This window comes from Chlorocebus sabaeus, chromosome 3 (assembly GCF_047675955.1).
Source record: "Chlorocebus sabaeus isolate Y175 chromosome 3, mChlSab1.0.hap1, whole genome shotgun sequence".
Classification (NCBI taxonomy): Eukaryota; Metazoa; Chordata; class Mammalia; order Primates; family Cercopithecidae; genus Chlorocebus; species Chlorocebus sabaeus.
The window spans coordinates 95,429,454-95,449,296 of NC_132906.1; the positions used below are offsets into that span (position 1 = coordinate 95,429,454).

A 19,843-nucleotide genomic window follows, 5' to 3' on the forward strand; every position below is an offset into this window, starting at 1 on the left:
GATCAGGAGAGGGATAGCTGGGGTTGGAGGCCGGTGGCCCCTGGCCCACAGAGCCCCACAGGCCTGCAGGCACCAGTGGTTCAGTGTTGGGCCAGACTTGCCGTGGGCCTTCTTCATGCACAAGCTCCAGCCTCACAGGAAGGGAATGAGAGCCCCAAGGAGAAAGAAGGGAGCGACCAGAGACATAGGAAGCCCCACCGTGGAGCACAGGGCAGGCCCGGCCTCCCACAGACAGCATTCACAGGATGCTGACTGCCTCCAGGACGGCAGGATCACAACGGTGCAAGAGCCTTTCCCATCCTGGACCGCAGGGCTGGCTTTTTTTTGGTTAATAGATTGAGAGAAACACCTTGTGTTTTGTTCTTTATTGAACACATTTATCAAGACAAGGTGCCGCATTTAAAAACAAGCAGTAAGTGTTGTGGAAACCAAAAACATTACTGGGAGGGGAGGAGGCACTGCACGCCTTGGGGGCGGGGGCCCCAAAACAACGCCATGGCCGTGGCGGAAGTGCCCTCCCTGTGGGTCCCTGACTCATGGAAAGTCAGAAGCACCGGCTTCCTCAAAGCAGCGATCACATAGGAAGTGTGGCGCAGTCATGCATGATGCACAGACTCCGCTGTGAAAGGTTAATGACTGTTTCCAAAGACACAGGGTTTAAGATGTTTACATGTGCAGGAGGACATATCCAAAATGATTCTACAAAACTGAAAGGCAGAAAGCCAGATTCTTCAAGACAAAGACTCCAAATGTTACCATCATAACACCTCACTTTGATGTGGCTCTCCCTCTTATTACCTCCGTGCAAGAGGTGGAAGGACAAAGAAAGAGGCAGGGGGAGGAGGAAGAGATTCTTTCCATTTTTCCCAATTTCAGCGTCTGAATGAGGCCACATACCACCACACATTTCAAAGCTATTTAAGAATTTAAAAGGCCAATGCCCCATACCTTAAAAAAAAAAAGCTCCAATTGCCCCAAAAAATGTGCTGCCTTTTTTTCTTAGTAAGAGTAGTAGCACAATTATTTACTGTATAACTTTAGGGACACTTCTTGTTCGGGGAGTGAGGGGGCAGGGTGTTAACTTAAGCCTGAACAACACTGCCTTGTACGTTCCCACCGGATATAGTAGACAATAATTGCTTGCCTTTTGCAAACGGAAAAATGAGGTTATGAAGGGGAAGACATGAGCCCTGGGTCATGCAGCGAGTCACTGGCAGACTCAGGCGCAAATCCCGCGTGCCCGGAGACAAGGCTCAGAGGTGAATGACCGCAGAGGGCCCTCAAATCAACCACAGGGGCACCGTCTTGCCTGCACCTTCAAGACCAGGGGCTCAGGCAGGGCAAGTCAGAGCCAAGGTCAGCCATGAATGTGGATTAAAGAAAGAGACTGAGGAGCTCAGTGGCCCCCCAGCACCAGCGCCGCGCAGGATCGTCCTCCACTTTGCTTCTACAGATGGGCTTTCCCCCGGAGCCCGGGGGTATCAGGCCAGCAGCACGGTGATATGAGACTAACCCCAAACCAGCACACCCACAGGTCCCCCTCAGGGTGTCCAGCCCAGACTGCATCTCCGCTCAAATGCAGGAGATGCCCTGTCTCCCCAGCTACTTGGGGCACAGATACCCCTCAGGCAGCCGGCCCTGCAGGTGCCCTCTGGAGGGGAGAGGAAACGGGGACTTCTCTCTGGAGCCACATCCAGAGTCGGGCAGCTGGTATTTGGGCCTCTCTACCCGTCCTCACTGCTGCTGCCCCTGGGAGGGTCAAAGGTTCAGATACTATCCAGGCCCCACGCAGGATTAGCAGCCTAAGCCTCAGCTGAGCCAGGGTTTCACTGACTTGTTTAAAGTGGAGCACAGAGCCTGACCAAGCAGCGGTATCTCCAAACCTCCTTCTCTCCGAGGGATCCTCCAGGGGTGCCTGACCCCCATGCCTGTCGGAAGTGGGGCCGAGTTCCCGCAGGCCGGGGAAGCTGCCCTCTGGGACACTCAGGGTCTGAGTGTCTCGTCTGCGACTCTGGTCTTCCCTTGCCCTCCTGTTTTACTTCCCACGCCTTCTGTAAGGTCCTGCCGTGGACTGAAGCATAGCCCTTCCTGGAGTAAACAGCGAGCATGCTGTGCCGGCTGTGGCTCCGCACCCCCGAGCCGCAAAGCCCCAGGCCACTTCTGCTGCTGCTTGGAGACCTGGCACTGCCCCACAGGGGCACCCACCTGCAGCCCTCCTGCCCCCGTGACTGAGGAAGCCCAGTGCTTCTCGCACCTCTCGGACTCGCTCGCTGAGCCAAGCAGCCTTGGCCGAAGGAAAGAGCAGCAAACTGACCCCCACGGGCCGCGACCTTTCCCCACCCACGGAAAGGCGACCTCAGACACTTCAGGGAGCGCCAACGCTGGCTTTCTTGTGTGAAAGTGACAGCAGATTTAAACCACATTTTAACAAAAGAAATCCCTCCTCTCTGGGCCACTCAAAGCGGAAGTGCTGCCACATCCTAGCTGCAGAGCTTCTGGGCCAAATATCAAGACAGTGTCTCAGCGATGATCCGCAAACCAAAATAAAGCCGACAGGAAACAGCCCGCTGGTTTAGAGGAGCTGGAATGCCTCCGCAGCATCAAATGTCATCAACAACTGACACTCGGCCCGTTCCGGAGGCCTCTTCACACGGGAAGAGGCCGGCTGCGGAGTGCGGCTCAGTGGGGGAGAAGGACCGTGGGGACCCGGACACTGCAGGCCCTGGGAGCCTGAACCGCGCTGTGGTCCAGCACACTCATGGCATGAATATGGAACAGTCACTCCAGGAAACGCTCTTGCTCTGGGGGAGGGGGAGGATTTCCACATCACTCTCCCAAAATAAAACAACCAGGGAAAAGCAGATCCCTCCAGATAAACCAGAAGTCCAGACACAGCCTCCTCTCCGGAAACGCCTCCCAGAGCCCACTTCAGAAGCTGCCGAAGCCCAGAGAAAAACCGCAGCCTCGAAGGCCCTGGCGGCCACCAGGTCGCCGGCCACTTCTCAGTGAAAGGGGACTTGGTGCCGGTGGGTCCAGGGTCTCCCCGCCCCGCAGGAGCCCTCAGCCAGAACGCCCCACCAGCACACACGTGTGCACACATGCACACACACAAATACACGCGCGTGCACACATGCATCTACACACAAATACACACCCACACATGCACCCACAAACGCATGCGCATACACACGCACCCACACATGGACACACAAACACACGCACCCACACAGGCACACACAAACGCGCGCACACAGGCACAGACGCGCGCGCACAGCAGCAGCAGCGCGCCCGGGCCTCACGCCCCTGGGGAGAGGCGTGAAGGAGCCTCCACATTCCCCGGAAAGGAAGTTTCTGGGCGCAGCGGGGAAAGAGATGCCGAGACCCCGACGTCAGTGGATTTGACACCTGAAGTGAAGACGCCCAGACAGCCCCAGGCGCGCGTACTCCTGCAAACACGCGGGGCACACGCTCGGGCGCACACGCGGACAGACGTCCCTCGGCGCAGGGACCCCACCTCCTCCGCCGCTGCCAGGGACCGGGGCCGCTCCGGGCGCAGAGGAGACGCAGGGAGCCGCGTTCCCCCGGAGCCAGCTCGACCCAGCCCGAACCCCGGGGACGCGGGAAGCTGGGGAGGGGCCGCGGCGCCGGACCAGCCGTTCTCCGGGGAGCGCGCCGCGCCTGGAGGGCGTCTCCGCCGGGGTCCCCAGCGAGCATCTGGGGAGGGGAGGCGGGCGCGGGAGAGGACGGGGTCGGGCGGGGGTCGGACGCGTCGCTGCCGGCGGACACTCACCGATCTTGATCTTCACGCTCTGGAAGACCCGGAGCCCCTCGTCCTCCACCGCCATGCTGCGCGTCCGCGCCGGCCGAGCCTCGCCCCGAAGCGCGCGCAGAGCCGGGCAGCGCGGGCCGAGCAGGAGGAGCGGCGGCGCCGGAGCCCGGAGCGCGGCCGAGGGTCCGCCCGCCCCGCCGCCCGCCCGCACGACCGCCAGTTGGCCGAGGGCGAGGGCGGGGACCGAGAGGCTCCGCCCGCGGCCCGGCCCCTGCTCCCAACCGGCCCGGGCCCTGCAGGGGTGGGGTTGGCAGGGACGGCGCCGGCGGGCTGCGGAGACCCGGGGGGCGCAGGGATCGCCTTCCCCCGAGGCCTCGGCCCCCGCCCCCGCCCCCGCCCCCGCCCCCGCCCCGCGGATTGGCCGCTGAGCGGAAGGGACCCCCGCGGGCTGCCTGGCGGAAGACACGAAGGGAGGTCGCCTGCGCGGCCCGGGCCCTCTGAGCGAGGCTGCGCGATTCACTCGCGGACGAACTTTGCAAAGAGAAGTTCACGCACAACTATCTGGCAGGGGACGAATCCCCCGCCCAGCCCCAGCTCCTGAGATGCGATCGGAAGGCACCTGCTGCAGACGCACGCGGGAGGCGGGGGGGGGGACACACACACACACACACACACACACACACACACACGCACAGCCCCCCACCCCAGACCCCGGCATGGGCAGGTCCCCCCACAGTCCCCCTGCAGACCCCGGCATGGGCAGATCTTCCCCGCCCCCAGTCCTTCTGCAGACCCCGGCATGGGCAGGTTCCCCCCACCTGGTTCCCCTGCAGACCCCGGCATTGACAGGTACCCGCCCCCCCCCACCCCTCCCCCGCCCAGACCCCCTGCAGACCCCGGCATGGGCAGGTACCACCCTTGCCTCCCTTTCTTCTGTCTTGAAGTCTCCTCCTCCCTGACCTCTGTGAGGAGTGAGTGTGTGTGTGCGTGTGTGTGTGCGCGTGTGTGTGTTCATGTAGGTGTGTGTATGAACTGAGACTCTACACTCCCTCCTCTATGTTGCAAAACTTCATTGCACCCAGCGCCACACACACACCCTATACACATATACACACATACATATACCACACATACCCTACATGTACATATACATACACATATACACCACACACAGGCACGCCACACAGATACTACACACGTGCATACACACATACATATACACACATATACACACATCCTACATACACCACATATACATATATACACACGCACACATATATTCATATATACACAACAGACACACATATACTACGCATATACACACCACACACATATACTACACATACACACACACATACATACACACACACTAAACATACATACACACACCTACATGAACATACATACACAAACACACACACACTGCATAGAGATGAACAGGAACTTCATGAAGATAAGAAGACTATTTTTTTCCACTGCTTATCTTCACTTCCTAAAAAGCAGTTCCATGTGTTGAAAGAATTAATGGCCTTTCTTCCCTGATTGCTGGGAGCCTGCAGCCACAGAGGCCTCTCTTGTCCTCAGCCCCTGCATGCCTGGTGCTCACCAGGGCCTAACAGGAGGTTAAGGTGGCACCCCTGGTTCCAACCCAGAGCCTCTGCATCTACTACTGGCTCTGGGTGGCGTCTGCAGTGGGTGCTGTGGGCGCCATCCACACCCCTGCTTTACAATGGAGACTATGCTTCCATCTGGGGCCACTGGAAGCAAGCAGGCTCCTGTGTTTCTCTGAGGACCAGCGGAGTCCTCTGTGGTAGCCCAGCCACAAAGCTGCTTCTCTGCCATCCCTCCACCCTCACAGGCCTGCTGATAAACTCAGCGCAGATCTCTGCTTTGGTGTCTATTTCCAGGGGACAGCTGGGGTCAGGAACGAATCTCCAGGCTGTAGCAATGGCAGCCGGGACGGGAGCCCCTTGGAAGGAAATGCACTGGCAGCGGCAGGATCTCGGGTGCTGGAGAGTTTGGGAAAGTCGCAGATACACGGACTATGGAATCAGGTCGCTTGTGTTGAGGGCAAGAGAATGGAAAGATCACCACCTGAAACAAAAGGGTGGTACATTAATGGGCCTCCTCGGTGCCACGTAAGACACTCATCTCCTGTGACCAGAGGAGAACCGAAAAACTGGGTCAGGGCAGGACTTAACAGCATAGAAGGCAGAGCTCCAGAGGAGGCTGGGTGCTTGGCCATGGAAGGTGCTGTTCCAGGGCTGGGTGGCTCAGCTTCAGAAGGTGCTGTTCCAGGTCCAGGTGCTCGGCCTCGGAAGGTGCTGTTCCGAGCTCTGGACTCTGACTGGGAAGAAGAGAGGCCCTGAGGCTTGGAATGGGGCCATCTGAATGAATGCACTCAAAAATCTTGAATCCCAGATTCCTCTAAATCTGCTGGGCCTGAAGAGGTGTCACATTTCTCTCTGTTAAGGGCAAACGCTGTGTCTGTGCTTGAAGATGCTGCAGAGACCTCTGCAAGGCGACCCAGACACGCCTGCCACCCACCTCCAGCTCAGCTCCTGCAGGTCAGCATCATCAAGCTGGAGAAGTGCTGAGGCTAAAAACGGAGGAAGAGACAGTCAGCCAAGGAGCTTCAGGACCAAAATGCAGGCACCAGCATGAGCCGGGGGTAAATGCAGAACTAGATTCAAAGAACGTTGGATTCAGGGGAGGCAGATGTTACAATGCATTGACATGGGCACGTTCAACCATGATACAGGGTTTAGCACCTGGGAGGTGCTCCGTGCTGCTAGGATGACCTTTTGAACTTGTAAAATAAAGCAATGTCCCACATTAAGCAGCTGTCTGTCAGGACTGGAAACGGCACTCCTGGGGTCCAGGCTCACTGCACCTGCTGGAGGCCCAGGCCTGGACGTCAGCAGGGATGGAGCAGGGCTTCTCTGGTGCTCCTGCCAGTGACAGGTGCACAGTCACCTTCACCTCCCAGCAAATAAGCACTCCTCTCCTGGAGAAAGCACACTTCTCCCTGACTCATTGCTGAACCCAGCCACAAACTTCACTGGGTCAGCCTCGGTCCATTTCACTCCTGCGTCTCGAAATTGTGGCCATCTTCATGATGCCACAAGAACTTGGGGGGGGGGGGGGGGTGGACAGTCCCAGAGAAAACGTTTGTGCTGCACAAATGGATGCTGGGCACGACCAGAGTGCCCCACAGATGGTCGACTTGGACCCCATATGCATCTCTCCCCAGTCGATCCCCAAAACCCACTCTCAGTGCTTATCCAGGCACATCAGAGCAAAATATCTGTATGTGCGACGTGCCCCCCCCGGCCCCCTGTGAAGTACCAGGACTGAGCACACATCCAGAGCTCCCTCAACAATGTGCAGCCCCACAGAACTGCCCGAGCACCAGCCTTCTCAAATTAGTGTTCTACGTGAAGGAATTGGTCATTAGTTTTCTAAATTAGAAAGTTGCCCCTTAGAGCTGTGATAAGAAGAACCAGGAAATAAAATACTGAGAGATCAGAGGAAAAGGTGATGACCCAATAGGAAATCTCTATAATTTCTTCTTTTAATGACCTTGGAGTTACACTTTGCTCTCTTTGATATACTCTTCTTCTGTTCATGTATCAATCCATTGACAAGTGGACATTCATTCATTTCCAAAACAGCATTATCAGATCATATCTGAACAATCTACTTGCAAAGAATTTGAAGCCACATAAATGACCAGTACACAACGGAATAATATTTAGAGGGAACAAAGTAAGAACTGAAGGAAGAATGGTGGTATCAGGTATCTGAACCTGAAAGAGTCCATCCTGCCAGGTGCATCCCAAGTGGTTCACTGGGCCTGAATTCAAAATGGAGGCACGCAGCCCCCTGCTGACTAGAGGTCACACGCCAGCTCTGCGTTCCCAGAAGCCTTGGAACTTTCACAGCTGTCTGTTCGTGCCGCCAGAATCAACCGAGGCCAGAAAATCCCAATTTGCCCTCTGGACCAAACCAATAGACTGCTACCAGGCTCTACCAAACAGAACTAAGCAAGTCTGCCTCCTTTATCTGCATAAAGACCAGAATGAGAACCTGGGCAGGAATTTCCCTTGTAGAAGACAGTCCCATCTCTCTTCTCTGGAACGCACCTTTGTTTTGTTCCAAAGGCAGCATCTCCCAATTTCGCAAACTGCTTGCTGGAATAATGTCTCTTTGCTTTTAAAAGAAACTTTTTTTAGTGGATTTGTTGACACATCTAAGGTGAGAACAGCTGAACATAAAGCTCCACACTGAGCTTCCTGATAGCCAAGTTGAAAAGGGAAATACGGAAATATGAATCTTACACAAGTCACTTTATCTAATAAAAAGAAATGTGTCAGACTTTCAGGAAAGACAATACTTTAGCCCACAAGGCAATACAAGAATTTTTTAGGGAATTCTTTTCCAAAGGAATATCGGACAAGTTAGGGGAGGATGTTTTTAATCTCAAATGACCCTAGAACATGGTTAATACTCAATGGATATTTGTTGAATGAATGTAGTAAAAATATAACATTAAATCATAATTCTTGCATAAAACTTATGTAGTCACTTGGAAGTCAAAGAAAGTAGCTTTCTAGTGACCTGATGAGCTGCAAGAGGACACATTTGGAGAATCTAGAGAGATGAATCAATAGCCACTGAACAGTCTTTCGCAAATATTAGTTGAGCCACAGAGTTGAGGGAAGCAGACAGGTCCACACCAAGGTTCCTGTGGATGCCGAGGCTTGCTGGTCTGTGTTGTTGGACAGGAGACCCAATGCTCTGCTGGGATTATCAACTACAGTCGGAGGCCCAGCTGGGCCTTACCACGGAGCATCATGGTCTCTCTCTCATCTTCTTGAAACACAAAGAGAGAGAAAAGAAGCAGCCTAGACCCCCGAGTTACCAAGCGGACAGTGACCATCCTGGAGGGTGGTTGGGTCTGCAGGTATCATGGATGGCGGCCGTCCTGGAGGGTGGCTGGGTCTACAGGTGTCATGGACGACGGCCATCCTGGAGGGCGGCTGGGTCTGCAGGTGTCGTGGATGAGGGCTGTCCTGGAGGGCAGCTGGGTCTGCAGGTGTCATGGATGAGGGCTGTCCTGGAGGGCAGCTGGGTCTGCAGGTGTCATGGATGAGATCCATCCTGGAGGGCAGCTGGGTCTCCAGGTGTCGTGGGTGGCGGCCGTCCTGGAGGGCGGCTGGGTCTGCAGGTGTCATGGACGACGGCCGTCCTGGAGGGCGGCTGGGTCTGCAGGTGTCATGGACGACGGCCGTCCTGGAGGGCGGCTGGGTCTGCAGGTGTCATGGATGAGGGCCGTCCTGGAGGGTGACTGGGTCTGCAGGTGTCTTTATGTATGTGAGATATAAACTTCTGCTGTGTAAAGTCAATAAAATTTGGGAATCATTGGCATAACCTAAGCCTAGCCTAGCCTCACTAATACCAAACCTTAATTGAGTTTATATGGGCCATTATTTGATTAATTCCAATGACTATGTCAATGTGAGCTAATAGTGAAATAGAACCCCATGTATTTAAAGAGTCACCTGTTGAGTGGGTTTGTGTGAGGCCTTGATTGCTAATTATAAAGCCCATTCTCTCAAAGGACCGTTTTTTGTCATAACAAAGTTAACTTATTTTCGACCCTCATTTGCCAAACATTCCGTTGCTTTTAGAAGACACCCCTGAAATGAGCAATTAACCAGACTTCAAATCTTTTAAAAGGAGAGGGGTGCCTGGTCGACATGGTTTGGGATGGGAATTTACTGTCAAGGCCCTATTCTGACACTGCAGCTCCCACAGCAGAGCCTGCCACAACCTCCAAGCGAGCACAGACAGCCCTGGAGCTGTGGAAGTCCTGGATCCGAACCAGGGGACCGTCTGGAGACCCAGCGGTGAATGCAGCAAAAGCCCCACACTGCCCTTGAATAGATTCCATCGATAGCCGCTGAGAGCTGCTCCTTCTGTGAAACGTTCGCTTGAGGCATCCAACATCATAATAAACCCTCAAACCTGAGCCCTTGTGTCTCCCACCATAACCCCGGGATTATTTCTCCTTCAAGGTTTTATCGATATTTACACACGGTTTTATGCAGTGGTCACGTGTTTGTGTGAATGAGTATTTGCTCTGCTTAGCAGCCATTATTTAACAAAGCTGACTGAGGACCCAGGCCGCGTCCACCTGTCAGGCCCTCTGGGATGACAGAGACAGACAACACTGCCGCTGAGCTCCGGCGCACACACCCTCTGCCCGCTGGATGGCTTGTCTTTCTGCAGCTCTCCCTGGCTGGGGCTCACTCAGTGTGGAAAGGTGAGGCAAGAAAGAGGCACCGAAGGGAGCCCTCGATGCGGGTAGCAGTAGGTATAGACACGGTGGTGGCACTGCACGGCAGCAGTGGGTGTAGACGCAGTGGAAGTAGGTGTAGACACAGTGGCAATGGTGTAGACACGGTGGCAGTGGGTGTAGACGGTGGCGGTGGGTGTAGACGGTGGTGGTGGGTATAGACGGTGGTGGTGGGTGTAGACACAGTGGCAGTGGGTGTAGACGGTGGTGGTGGGTGTAGACTCGGTGGCAGTGGGTGTAGATGGTGGCGGTGGGTATAGACTCGGTGGCAGTGGGTGTAGATGGTGGCGGTGGGTATAGACTCGGTGGCGGTGGGTGTAGACGGTGGCGGTGGGTGTAGATGGTGGCGGTGGGTATAGACTCAGTGACGGTGGGTGTAGACGGTGGCGGTGGGTATAGACTCGGTGGCAGTGGGTGTAGACGGTGGCGGTGGGTGTAGACTCGGTGGCAGTGGGTGTAGACGGTGGCGGTGGGTGTAGACTCGGTGGCAGTGGGTGTAGACGGTGGCGGTGGGTGTAGATGGTGGCGGTGGGTATAGACTCGGTGGCAGTGGGTGTAGACGGTGGCGGTGGGTGTAGACGGTGGCGGTGGGTATAGACTCGGTGGCAGTGGGTGAAGACGGTGGCGGTGGGTATAGACTGGGTGGCAGTGGGTGTAGACGGTGGTGGTGGGTGTAGACTCGGAGGCGGTGGGTGTAGACGGTGGCGGTGGGTGTAGACTCGGTGGCAGTGGGTGTAGACTCGGTGGCAGTGGGTGTAGACGGTGGCGGTGGGTGTAGACTCGGTGGCAGTGGGTGTAGACGGTGGCGGTGGGTGTAGACTCGGTGGCAGTGGGTGTAGACGGTGGCGGTGGGTGTAGACTCGGTGGCAGTGGGTGTAGACGGTGGTGGTGCGTGTAGACGGTGGCGGTGGGTATAGACTCGGTGGCAGTGGGTGTAGACGGTGGCGGTGGGTGTAGACTCGGTGGCAGTGGGTGTAGACGGTGGCGGTGGGTATAGACTCGGTGGCAGTGGGTGTAGACGGTGGCGGTGGGTGTAGACTTGGTGGCGGTGGGTGTAGACGGTGGCGGTGGGTATAGACTCGGTGGCGGTGGGTGTAGACGGTGGCGGTGGGTGTAGACTCAGTGGCGGTGGGTGTAGACCGTGGCGGTGGGTATAGACTCGGTGGCAGTGGGTGTAGACGGTGGCGGTGGGTGTAGACTCGGTGGCAGTGGGTGTAGACAGTGGCGGTGGGTATAGACTCGGTGGCAGTGGGTGTAGACGGTGGCGGTGGGTGTAGACTTGGTGGCGGTGGGTGTAGACGGTGGCGGTGGGTATAGACTCGGTGGCGGTGGGTGTAGACGGTGGCGGTGGGTGTAGACTCAGTGGCGGTGGGTGTAGATGGTGGCGGTGGGTATAGACTCGGTGGCAGTGGGTGTAGACGGTGGCGGTGGGTATAGACTCGGTGGCGGTGGGTGTAGACGGTGGCGGTGGGTGTAGACTCAGTGGCGGTGGGTGTAGACCGTGGCGGTGGGTGTAGACGGTGGCGGTGGGTATAGACTCGGTGGCAGTGGGTGTAGACGGTGGCGGTGGGTATAGACTCAGTGGCAGTGGGTGTAGACGGTGGCGGTGGGTGTAGACTCGGTGGCAGTGGGTGTAGACGGTGGTGGTGGGTGTAGATGGTGGCGGTGGGTGTAGACTCGGTGGCAGTGGGTGTAGACGGTGGCGGTGGGTGTAGACTCGGTGGCAATGGGTGTAGACGGTGGCAGTGGGTGTAGACGGTGGCGGTGGGTATAGACTCGGTGGCAGTGTGTGTAGACGGTGGCGGTGGGTGTAGACTCGGTGGCGGTGGGTGTAGACGGTGGCGGTGGGTGTAGACTCGGTGGCAGTGGGTGTAGACGGTGGCAGTGGGTGTAGACTCGGTGGCGGTGGGTGTAGATGGTGGCGGTGGGTGTAGACGGTGGCAGTGGGTGTAGACTCGGTGGCGGTGGGTGTAGACTCGGTGGCGGTGGGTGTAGACGGTGGCGGTGGGTGTAGACTCGGTGGCGGTGGGTGTAGACGGTGGTGGTGGGTGTAGACTCGGTGGCGGTGGGTGTAGACGGTGGCGGTGGGTGTAGACTCGGTGGCGGTGGGTGTAGATGGTGGCGGTGGGTGTAGATGGTGGCGGTGCGTATAGACTCGGTGGCGGTGGGTGTAGACGGTGGCGGTGGGTATAGACTCGGTGGCAGTGGGTGTAGACGGTGGCTGTGGGTGTAGACTCGGTGGCGGTGGGTGTAGACGGTGGCGGTGGGTGTAGACTCGGTGGCGGTGGGTGTAGACGGTGGCGGTGGGTGTAGACTCGGTGGCGGTGGGTGTAGACGGTGGCTGTGGGTATAGACTCGGTGGCGGTGGGTGTAGACGGTGGCGGTGGGTATAGACTCAGTAGCAGTGGGTGTAGACGGTGGTGGTGGGTATAGACTCGGGGGCGGTGGGTGTAGACGGTGGTGGTGGGTGTAGACAGTGGCAGTGGGTGTAGACAGTGGCAGTGGGTGTAGACTCAGTGGCAGTGGGTGTAGATGGTGGTGGTGGGTATAGACTCGGGGGCAGTGGCTGTAGATGGTGGCTGTGGGTGTAGACAGTGGCGGTGGGTGTAGATGGTGGCAGTGGGTATAGACTCGGTGGCAGTGGGTATAGATGGTGGCAGTGGGTGTAGGCACAGTGGCAGTGGGTGTAGACGGTGGCAGTGGGTGTAGACAGTGGCGGTGGGTATAGACTCGGTGGCAGTGGGTATAGATGGTGGCAGTGGGTGTAGGCACAGTGGCAGTGGGTGTAGATGGTGGCGGTGGGTGTAGACACGGTGGCAGTGGGTGTAGACAGTGGCGGTGGGTGTAGATGGTGGCCGTGGGTGTAGACAGTGGCAGTGGGTGTAGATGGTGGCAGTGGGTATAGACTCGGTGGCAGTGGGTATAGATGGTGGCAGTGGGTGTAGGCACAGTGGCAGTGGGTGTAGACGGTGGCGGTGGGTGTAGATGGTGGCCGTGGGTGTAGACAGTGGCGGTGGGTGTAGACACGGTGGCAGCACCGCACGGAGCACCCAAAGCCCACTTTCTGGCTGTGATGGCCGAGGAGAGCTGCCCTCCCCTCCAAGTGGTCCGTCCTAGGTACCCTTGAGCCTCACAAGCTCAGCTGCCAACCTCCCGGCTTCAGGGAGGGGTGGGGCAGCGGGTGGGACAGGAAACTCACCTCCAGGTTGTGCAGGGCAGGGCGGGAGAGCAGACGGAGATGCTCACGGCCCCCTGCGGAAGCCGTGGGTGCTGCTGAAGGCCGCTCAGCCCACAAATCTCTGGCACCTTGACTGTGATGACCACGGCTGCTTTCATTACACTTAGGAGTGTGAGCCACCGTGTCAATTAATTTTATTTCTTCAAATAGTTTCCTGTGAAGCTAACTCACTTCCCCAGACTGTCTCCCAAATTCTTCGTCTGTAAAATGGGACTGCAGCAGTGCCTGCCCGCAGGGCTGTGCCGGGACCGAGCTGCATGTGCTGGGTGTCCTGTGTCCAACAGATAAGAAACAGTTGGCTAGAGGTAGCTTTTCTCATGGTTATTTTTCCTGTGAGCACTGGCAGGCATTTTTCCTCTCTGCCATCCTCCTGGCACTGCACGGTGTGTCGGGCCCCTGGTGGATTTGCAGATCTAACTTTTGTGCGGACATAAACCACACCAGGGCCACAGAAGAGAAGCTGAAGTGTGGGTGCCGTCCCCAGGGAGCCCCGCAGTCGCCCAGACTCAGCCTCCTCCCACCCACAAGGAAGGCTGTGGATTAGGAGAGTGAGGAAAATGCCCTTCAAAATACGTGATGCATAAAAAACACAAACGTTCACTGCAGACGTATTTGTGATGGCAAAAACCTGGAGGCAACCTTCAGGCTGTCCAGCAGGTAAAGGGTGAACTGCATGAAAAGCAGCGAGCGAGCGGGTGCACAGTGTTGCGGGTGAGCCTCAGGGGAACGGGGCTGAGTGAAGGGAGACAGTCTCAAGCTGGCAAAGTCACAGAAACGGAAAGCAGATCCGTGGGTGTTGGCGGTCGGGGTCAGGGAGGGGCGGGGGGTGGCTGTGGCTGGAAAAGGAGCAAGAGACATGCTCGTGGGATGGAAATGTCCGGCATCTGCACAGGGATCTGCACACAGGACACCACTGCCCAGCTCTAGACACACTCTCACACTCACATGCACACACAGTGCCTCACACAACTGCCCAGTCTAGACACACTCACACATGCACACTCCCTCACTCACACACAAACTCACTGATACTCTCACACACAGGCACACCCGCATGCACACAGACACACACACTCACACATATGCACACATACACAAGACACACGCACACCCGCATTCACACAGACACACACACTCACACATATGCACACATACACAAGACACACGCACACCCACATTCACACAGACACACACACTCACACATATGCACACATACACAAGACACACGCACACCCACATGCACACAGACACACACACTCACACATATGCACACATACACAAGACACACGCACACCCGCATGCACACAGACACACTGACAGACTCACGCACACCCATATACATACACACACTGGCACACATGCTCACACCCACACGAGTGTATGTGCAGCTGGTGTCATATCCCCGGGGCACTGGATCCCATTGGTGACCACTCCCTGCTTTGCAAGATGCTGCTATTGGGGGAACCGGGCGAAAAACAGGCTCTCTCTGCGTGATTCCTTACGACTGTGTGTGAATCTGCCATTCTCTCAAAACCGTTTAAAGCGAGAGGGCTGTGTGGGAGTGGACACCAGCTCCCTGGCCCTGACCTGCTCTTGCCGCAGCCCCCACCTGCCCGAGGCTTCTGCTGTGGGAACTGGAACCTCCCTCACAGGAAGGGCGTGACCTCGTGTTTACCAGCCCTGCCCTGAGCGCAGAGCCCTTCGTGGAAATTGGTGCCTTGTTGTCATGAGAGGAAGGCTGAGGCCAGGAGAAACCTCAAGTCTTGTGGGCGCGGTGCTGCCTCGTGGTTTGATTGATTGCAGGAGGCCTAACGGCGGCTCTGAGATGGGTGACTCCGCCTGCAGCCGGAGGAGCCAGGGCGAGGGCAGCTGCTGGGCGCCGGGACCCTGGCTCCTGCTGCAGGCTTTCCTCTGGGCCCCCTGTCCCAGGACCTTCTCCCTTTCAGGCCACCTGTGTCTGTGCCCCTCAGAAAGCAAGCAGGCTTTCTGCAGACCAGGCTCTCTCCACCCTCCGGGAGGCGTGGCTGTCAGGGCAGCCGGCTGGCACCCCACTGCTCTCCGAGCCAACCAGCACCAGGCGTGAAGGGGGTCAAATGTGTCCCAACGCACGATGTTTATCCTGACTAGACAGGGTGCATCCTGATGTTTTACATTCTGTTCTAACTTCTTAGACTAACCTCGTGTACTCAGCTTCTACACGAGTGTCAGGCCCCTCAACTAGATGCCGTGAGCAGCTGCTGTGTGCTTGTGTGTGTGAGTGAGGGAGTGTGTGTGAGTGAGGGAGTGTGTGTGAGGGTGTGCACGTGTGAGTGAGTGTGTGCACGTGAGTGAGGGAGTGTGTGCACGTGTGAGTGAGGGAGTGTGTGCTTGTGTGTGTGAGGGAGTGTGTGCTTCTGAGTGAGGGAGTGTGTGCACGTGAGGGAGTGTGTGTGTGTGCGGGAGTGTGTGCTTGTGAGTGAGGGAGTGTGTGCACGTGTGAGGGAGTATGTGTGCACGTGTGAATGAGGGAGTGTGTGCACGTGAGGACGTGTGTGAGCATCTGTGCATGTGCTGAAGGTGGCAGCTCATGACAACCACGCATTACGTGTTCAAGAATTTTGCAAGCTGGTTGTTAAACAGAGCCATTACTAAAAATTCAACTGGACGGGCTTATAGAGTTTATAAAATTACAGGAACCCATGCTCTGGGGTCCCTGACATCTGTGGTGTGGTGGAGATACAGCCGCGCACCACGTGACAATGTTTTGGTCAAGCAGGTGGTCCCATCGGACTGCAGCGTCGTGTTCTTCCTGTCCTCTCGCGGGTTAGATGTGTTTGGATACACATACACCACTGTGTCGCAGGCACCTATGGTAACTGGTACAGAAGCCTGTACACAGGTCTGCCGGCCGCACCACGCAGCCTAGGCCTACAGGAGGCCCGGCCATCCAGGCGTATGTAAGTTACCGTGAGGCCCGCACAGCGAAATCGCCCAGCCATGCATTTCTCAGAGTGCATCCCTGCCACGAAGCCACGGTGAGTGTGAACGCAGGGAGTGCTGCCTGCACCTCCTCCCACCTGGGAGTGTCTCACGTCCTCCCCCAACCCCGTTTTTTCCTGAGTCATTTGTTAACCTCGGCCCCTGCTTGTGACTGGCAGTTTGAAATGCCCTGTTCAAGTCAACTCCCCTCCCCAGCCCACGCCACCTTCGTGTTTCCTTTGAGGAGGCTGAAGGGAGGCTGCGGGGGCCAACCTGTGACCAGTGGGTACTCAGCTGGGAGCAGTGCACACTTCAACGCAGGGTCCAGAGCTGTCACCCCACAAGGTCCTGCCCCTCAATACATGCCCACCCCAGAGGTAAGGACCGTCCCGTCTGCCCACAACCTGGGCTTCAAGGCTCTGCAGCTGGAACTGACACCCCTCCTGGAATGGTCCCCTGGGATGTGGCTCTGTGAAGGGCTGGGGGCAGGTTCTGGCTCCAGACACGGGGACTCGCCCACCCAGGTCCAGGACGCAAGGCACAGAGGCTGGGCTGACTCCTGGGGGCCTCGCTGTGCCCTCCCTGAGCAGCCCCTGGGGCATTTGCGGGGTGTGGGGTCTTTGTGGGGCCTTGTGCTTCAGAGCTTCCTGTTTGCCCCTTTCAAATTGACTGAAGAAACCTTGTGGGGTCGGGAGAGATCCGAGGATCAGGACTGAGTGACAGCAGCGAGCTGCCCTCCAAGGCCTCCTCTGACTGGGGAGGTTCCCGCATGGCTGTGCGGTCACTGGACCGACGGGGCCTTCTGCCCTTACAACACAGGTTCAGCTACATACTTCAACCTCAGCCCCAACGGCGGTGAACGCTGCATTGGGGAATTGGAACGAAATCACTCCCAATCCCCTCTGCTGCCTCCGAGCCGTGTCTGTTCCCGCGTTCGTTTCCTGCAGTTTTACTCCCCAGCATTCGTGTTTCACGTGGTTCTAAGTAAGGCCTAGAGGCTACAGCCCCACACTGTCCTTGCAGACGCTGTAGCTCATCTCCTTCCCTATTTTAGTTGAATGGGCACCAAGCGTTTGCCCTGGACCAACCGTGAAAGGCACCGAGGGAGAAGCATGGGCTCGGGACCCCCAGCCAGGGCTTGCCTTAGGACCCTTTACATATTTGAAGGGAGGTCAGGTACGTGCAGCCACAGTTTCACTCTCTCGTCACTCTGCCTGCGTTTTTCGGGTTTCAGTAAGAGCAGATATAATTAGAGGGGCTCTGTTCCTCCTGGAGAAAGAACACTGCAAATTATAGGGTATCTCTAATGAGCCATGGACCCAAAGACAGCACCGCTGACCCTCGTCCTCTCAGGCTCTCCTGAGCCACCACTGCCTCTTGCGACTCCCACCTTGATTGGCTGGATGACCAAGCAGGGCCTGAGTGATCAGCTACGAAGACAAGCAGCTCCATGCGGCCTCTGGAGAGGAAGAGAGGCAGGCGGCCGGAGAGCCCCGTGTGACAGATGGGCCGGTCCGGGCAGGAGAAGGGAGGGCAGGGGCTGGAGAGCCACTTGGGACCAATGGAGCTTCTTGGCCTAAATGCCATGAGCGGGAGCTGGGGCAGCAGAGGTTCATGGGGCACTCGCCTGGATTATCTTTCATTGCTGTAGCTCATACAGTCCAAGGGCCTCAGACTATAAATGTGTGGTGGTGAATTATCTACCTGTTGTAATGTTATCCTGGTCCCGTGAAGATTGACAAGGAGCCATGTCACGCGTCTGCCAAAAGCCTGGACTGTCCTCCTGTCCCCCTTGGCACAAACTGCAAAGCCCCATCGTGCACACAGGAGCCCGAGTGTGGAGGCTCAGCTCAGGCCTCACCCCCAGCAGCTCCAGGCCTCCTGGCTCCAACCCTCTGCCTTCCTGCTTTCCCTTCAGCAGGACGGGTCTCTCCCTCCCCGGGGCCTTTGCACATTCCCTCTGCAGGAACGCTCTGTCCCCAGGAATCTGTGCGGTGCTTCTCCCCGTGGACACCTGCAAGGGAGACTTTCTCGACTACACAGTGTCGAATAGCTGGCCCTTACCTGCATCTGCCCTGCTTTATTTTCCTGAGTAACACGCAGGTAACACGCGTCACCACCTGGCCTGCTCATTGATGTGACTGCTCATTGACCTCCCAGGCTCAGTGGGGTGAAGATACCTCATTCCTAACTGCATCGCACTTAACAGTAATAAACAGAACAGGGTCGATGCTTCCAGTGTTCCCCCCAATACTCGAGAATCTGCTCCACAGGTAAACGCACTTCTCCAACGGGTGCTAGAAATGGTGGTGCCCACGGTGGTGCGAACCCACAGCCACCCTCGGACACCAACTCGCAGCATCTCCGCAGACACAACAGCCCCCGCTGCAGTGGCAGAGACCCCCAAAGGTCGGCTCCCGGACGTTCCCCTTGAGCTACTCACTTAAGAAGATAAAACAGTCCAGTCTCCGCCGGGCAGTCTTCTCATTCATTCTGAAAATTGAAAATCAGGCTTTTTCTTTGTTAGTTTTGTTTTGTTTTGTTTTTAACCTCATACAGCATCGTTTCTAAACCACAGGGAGTGAATCCAAATCTGAAGACAGAACGGACTGAACTCTGGGGAGAGCCTGGGCTGCCGGCTCTCAGCTCACCCGTGCCCACCCGCTTTACTTACCATCCTTGAAAGAATTCTCAGTCTGTGCCATGGCCCATGGCAGCCCGGGCAGCCCCTGCCTTCTGCTGTCTGCGAGGGAGCCCCTGGAGGGCGGCAGTGGAAGACACGCTCTGAAGCCTCAGAACAGCCCGGAGACCAGTGGGCAGTCCTTCCATTCATGTGCGCCAGCCTCATATCCCCCCGCATGAACTCCCTGGCAGACACACACGTACACGCACACACACAGATTACCCACAGGCCCATTCAAACAAGCAACTTAATAACAAGGAACTGAAAAGAAGAAAGGTTATTAGACCCAAACAAGAATCGCAAGGTGGATCCCCATGAGAACTGTCTTCAGCATCACAGTCACCACCGTGTTTGAGAACAGGATTTTCCATTTCGGCAGCAGATCTAAACCTGATACCCAGGACCTGTTTTAAGCAGTGAATCAAAGATCACAGAAGTTAAACTTTGGCACGTTTTTGATGTCAAGAAGATGGAAAGCCTAGAATGAGTTTCTGAGTCACTAAATTAGAATTTTCCAGAATTCCACAAACAATTAAGAAGACCCAGGGTAGGAAGCACATACAATTTGTTTTCTTTGATGGTTAAGTTGGTTTAAGGCACAGAGTTGAGAAGACAGGTAAGAAGAAGCAACTGTTCAAGCCCCAAGCAGAACCCAGAATCCACCCAGCCCCCAAGGAGAACCCAGAACCCACGGAGAACCGAGAACCAACCCAGCCCCAAGGAGAATCCAGAATTCTCCCAGCTTCCAAGGAGAACCCAGAACTGACCCAGCCCCTAAGGAGAACCCAGAACTGACCCAGCCCCAAGGAGAACCCAGAACCGACCCAGCCCCCA

At 56.6% G+C, this 19,843-nt stretch overlaps 1 protein-coding gene across 3 annotated transcripts in view; it reads right to left on the reverse strand.

The window, feature by feature from the left end:
• Nucleotides 1-3,992, reverse strand: part of RASA3 (RAS p21 protein activator 3) — a 127,563-nt gene extending 123,571 nt beyond the window's left edge. The window contains exon 1 of one of the 3 annotated variants that reach the window (XM_007961021.3): nucleotides 3,791-3,992. In XM_007961021.3, coding sequence (XP_007959212.1) covers nucleotides 3,791-3,845 — 55 coding nt within the window. In that variant the 5' untranslated portion in view covers nucleotides 3,846-3,992. The remainder of the gene's footprint in view (nucleotides 1-3,790) is intronic. The other 2 variants (XM_073014542.1, XM_038007934.2) reach the window with 2 other exon arrangements.
• Nucleotides 3,993-19,843: the final 15,851 nt, after the last annotated feature.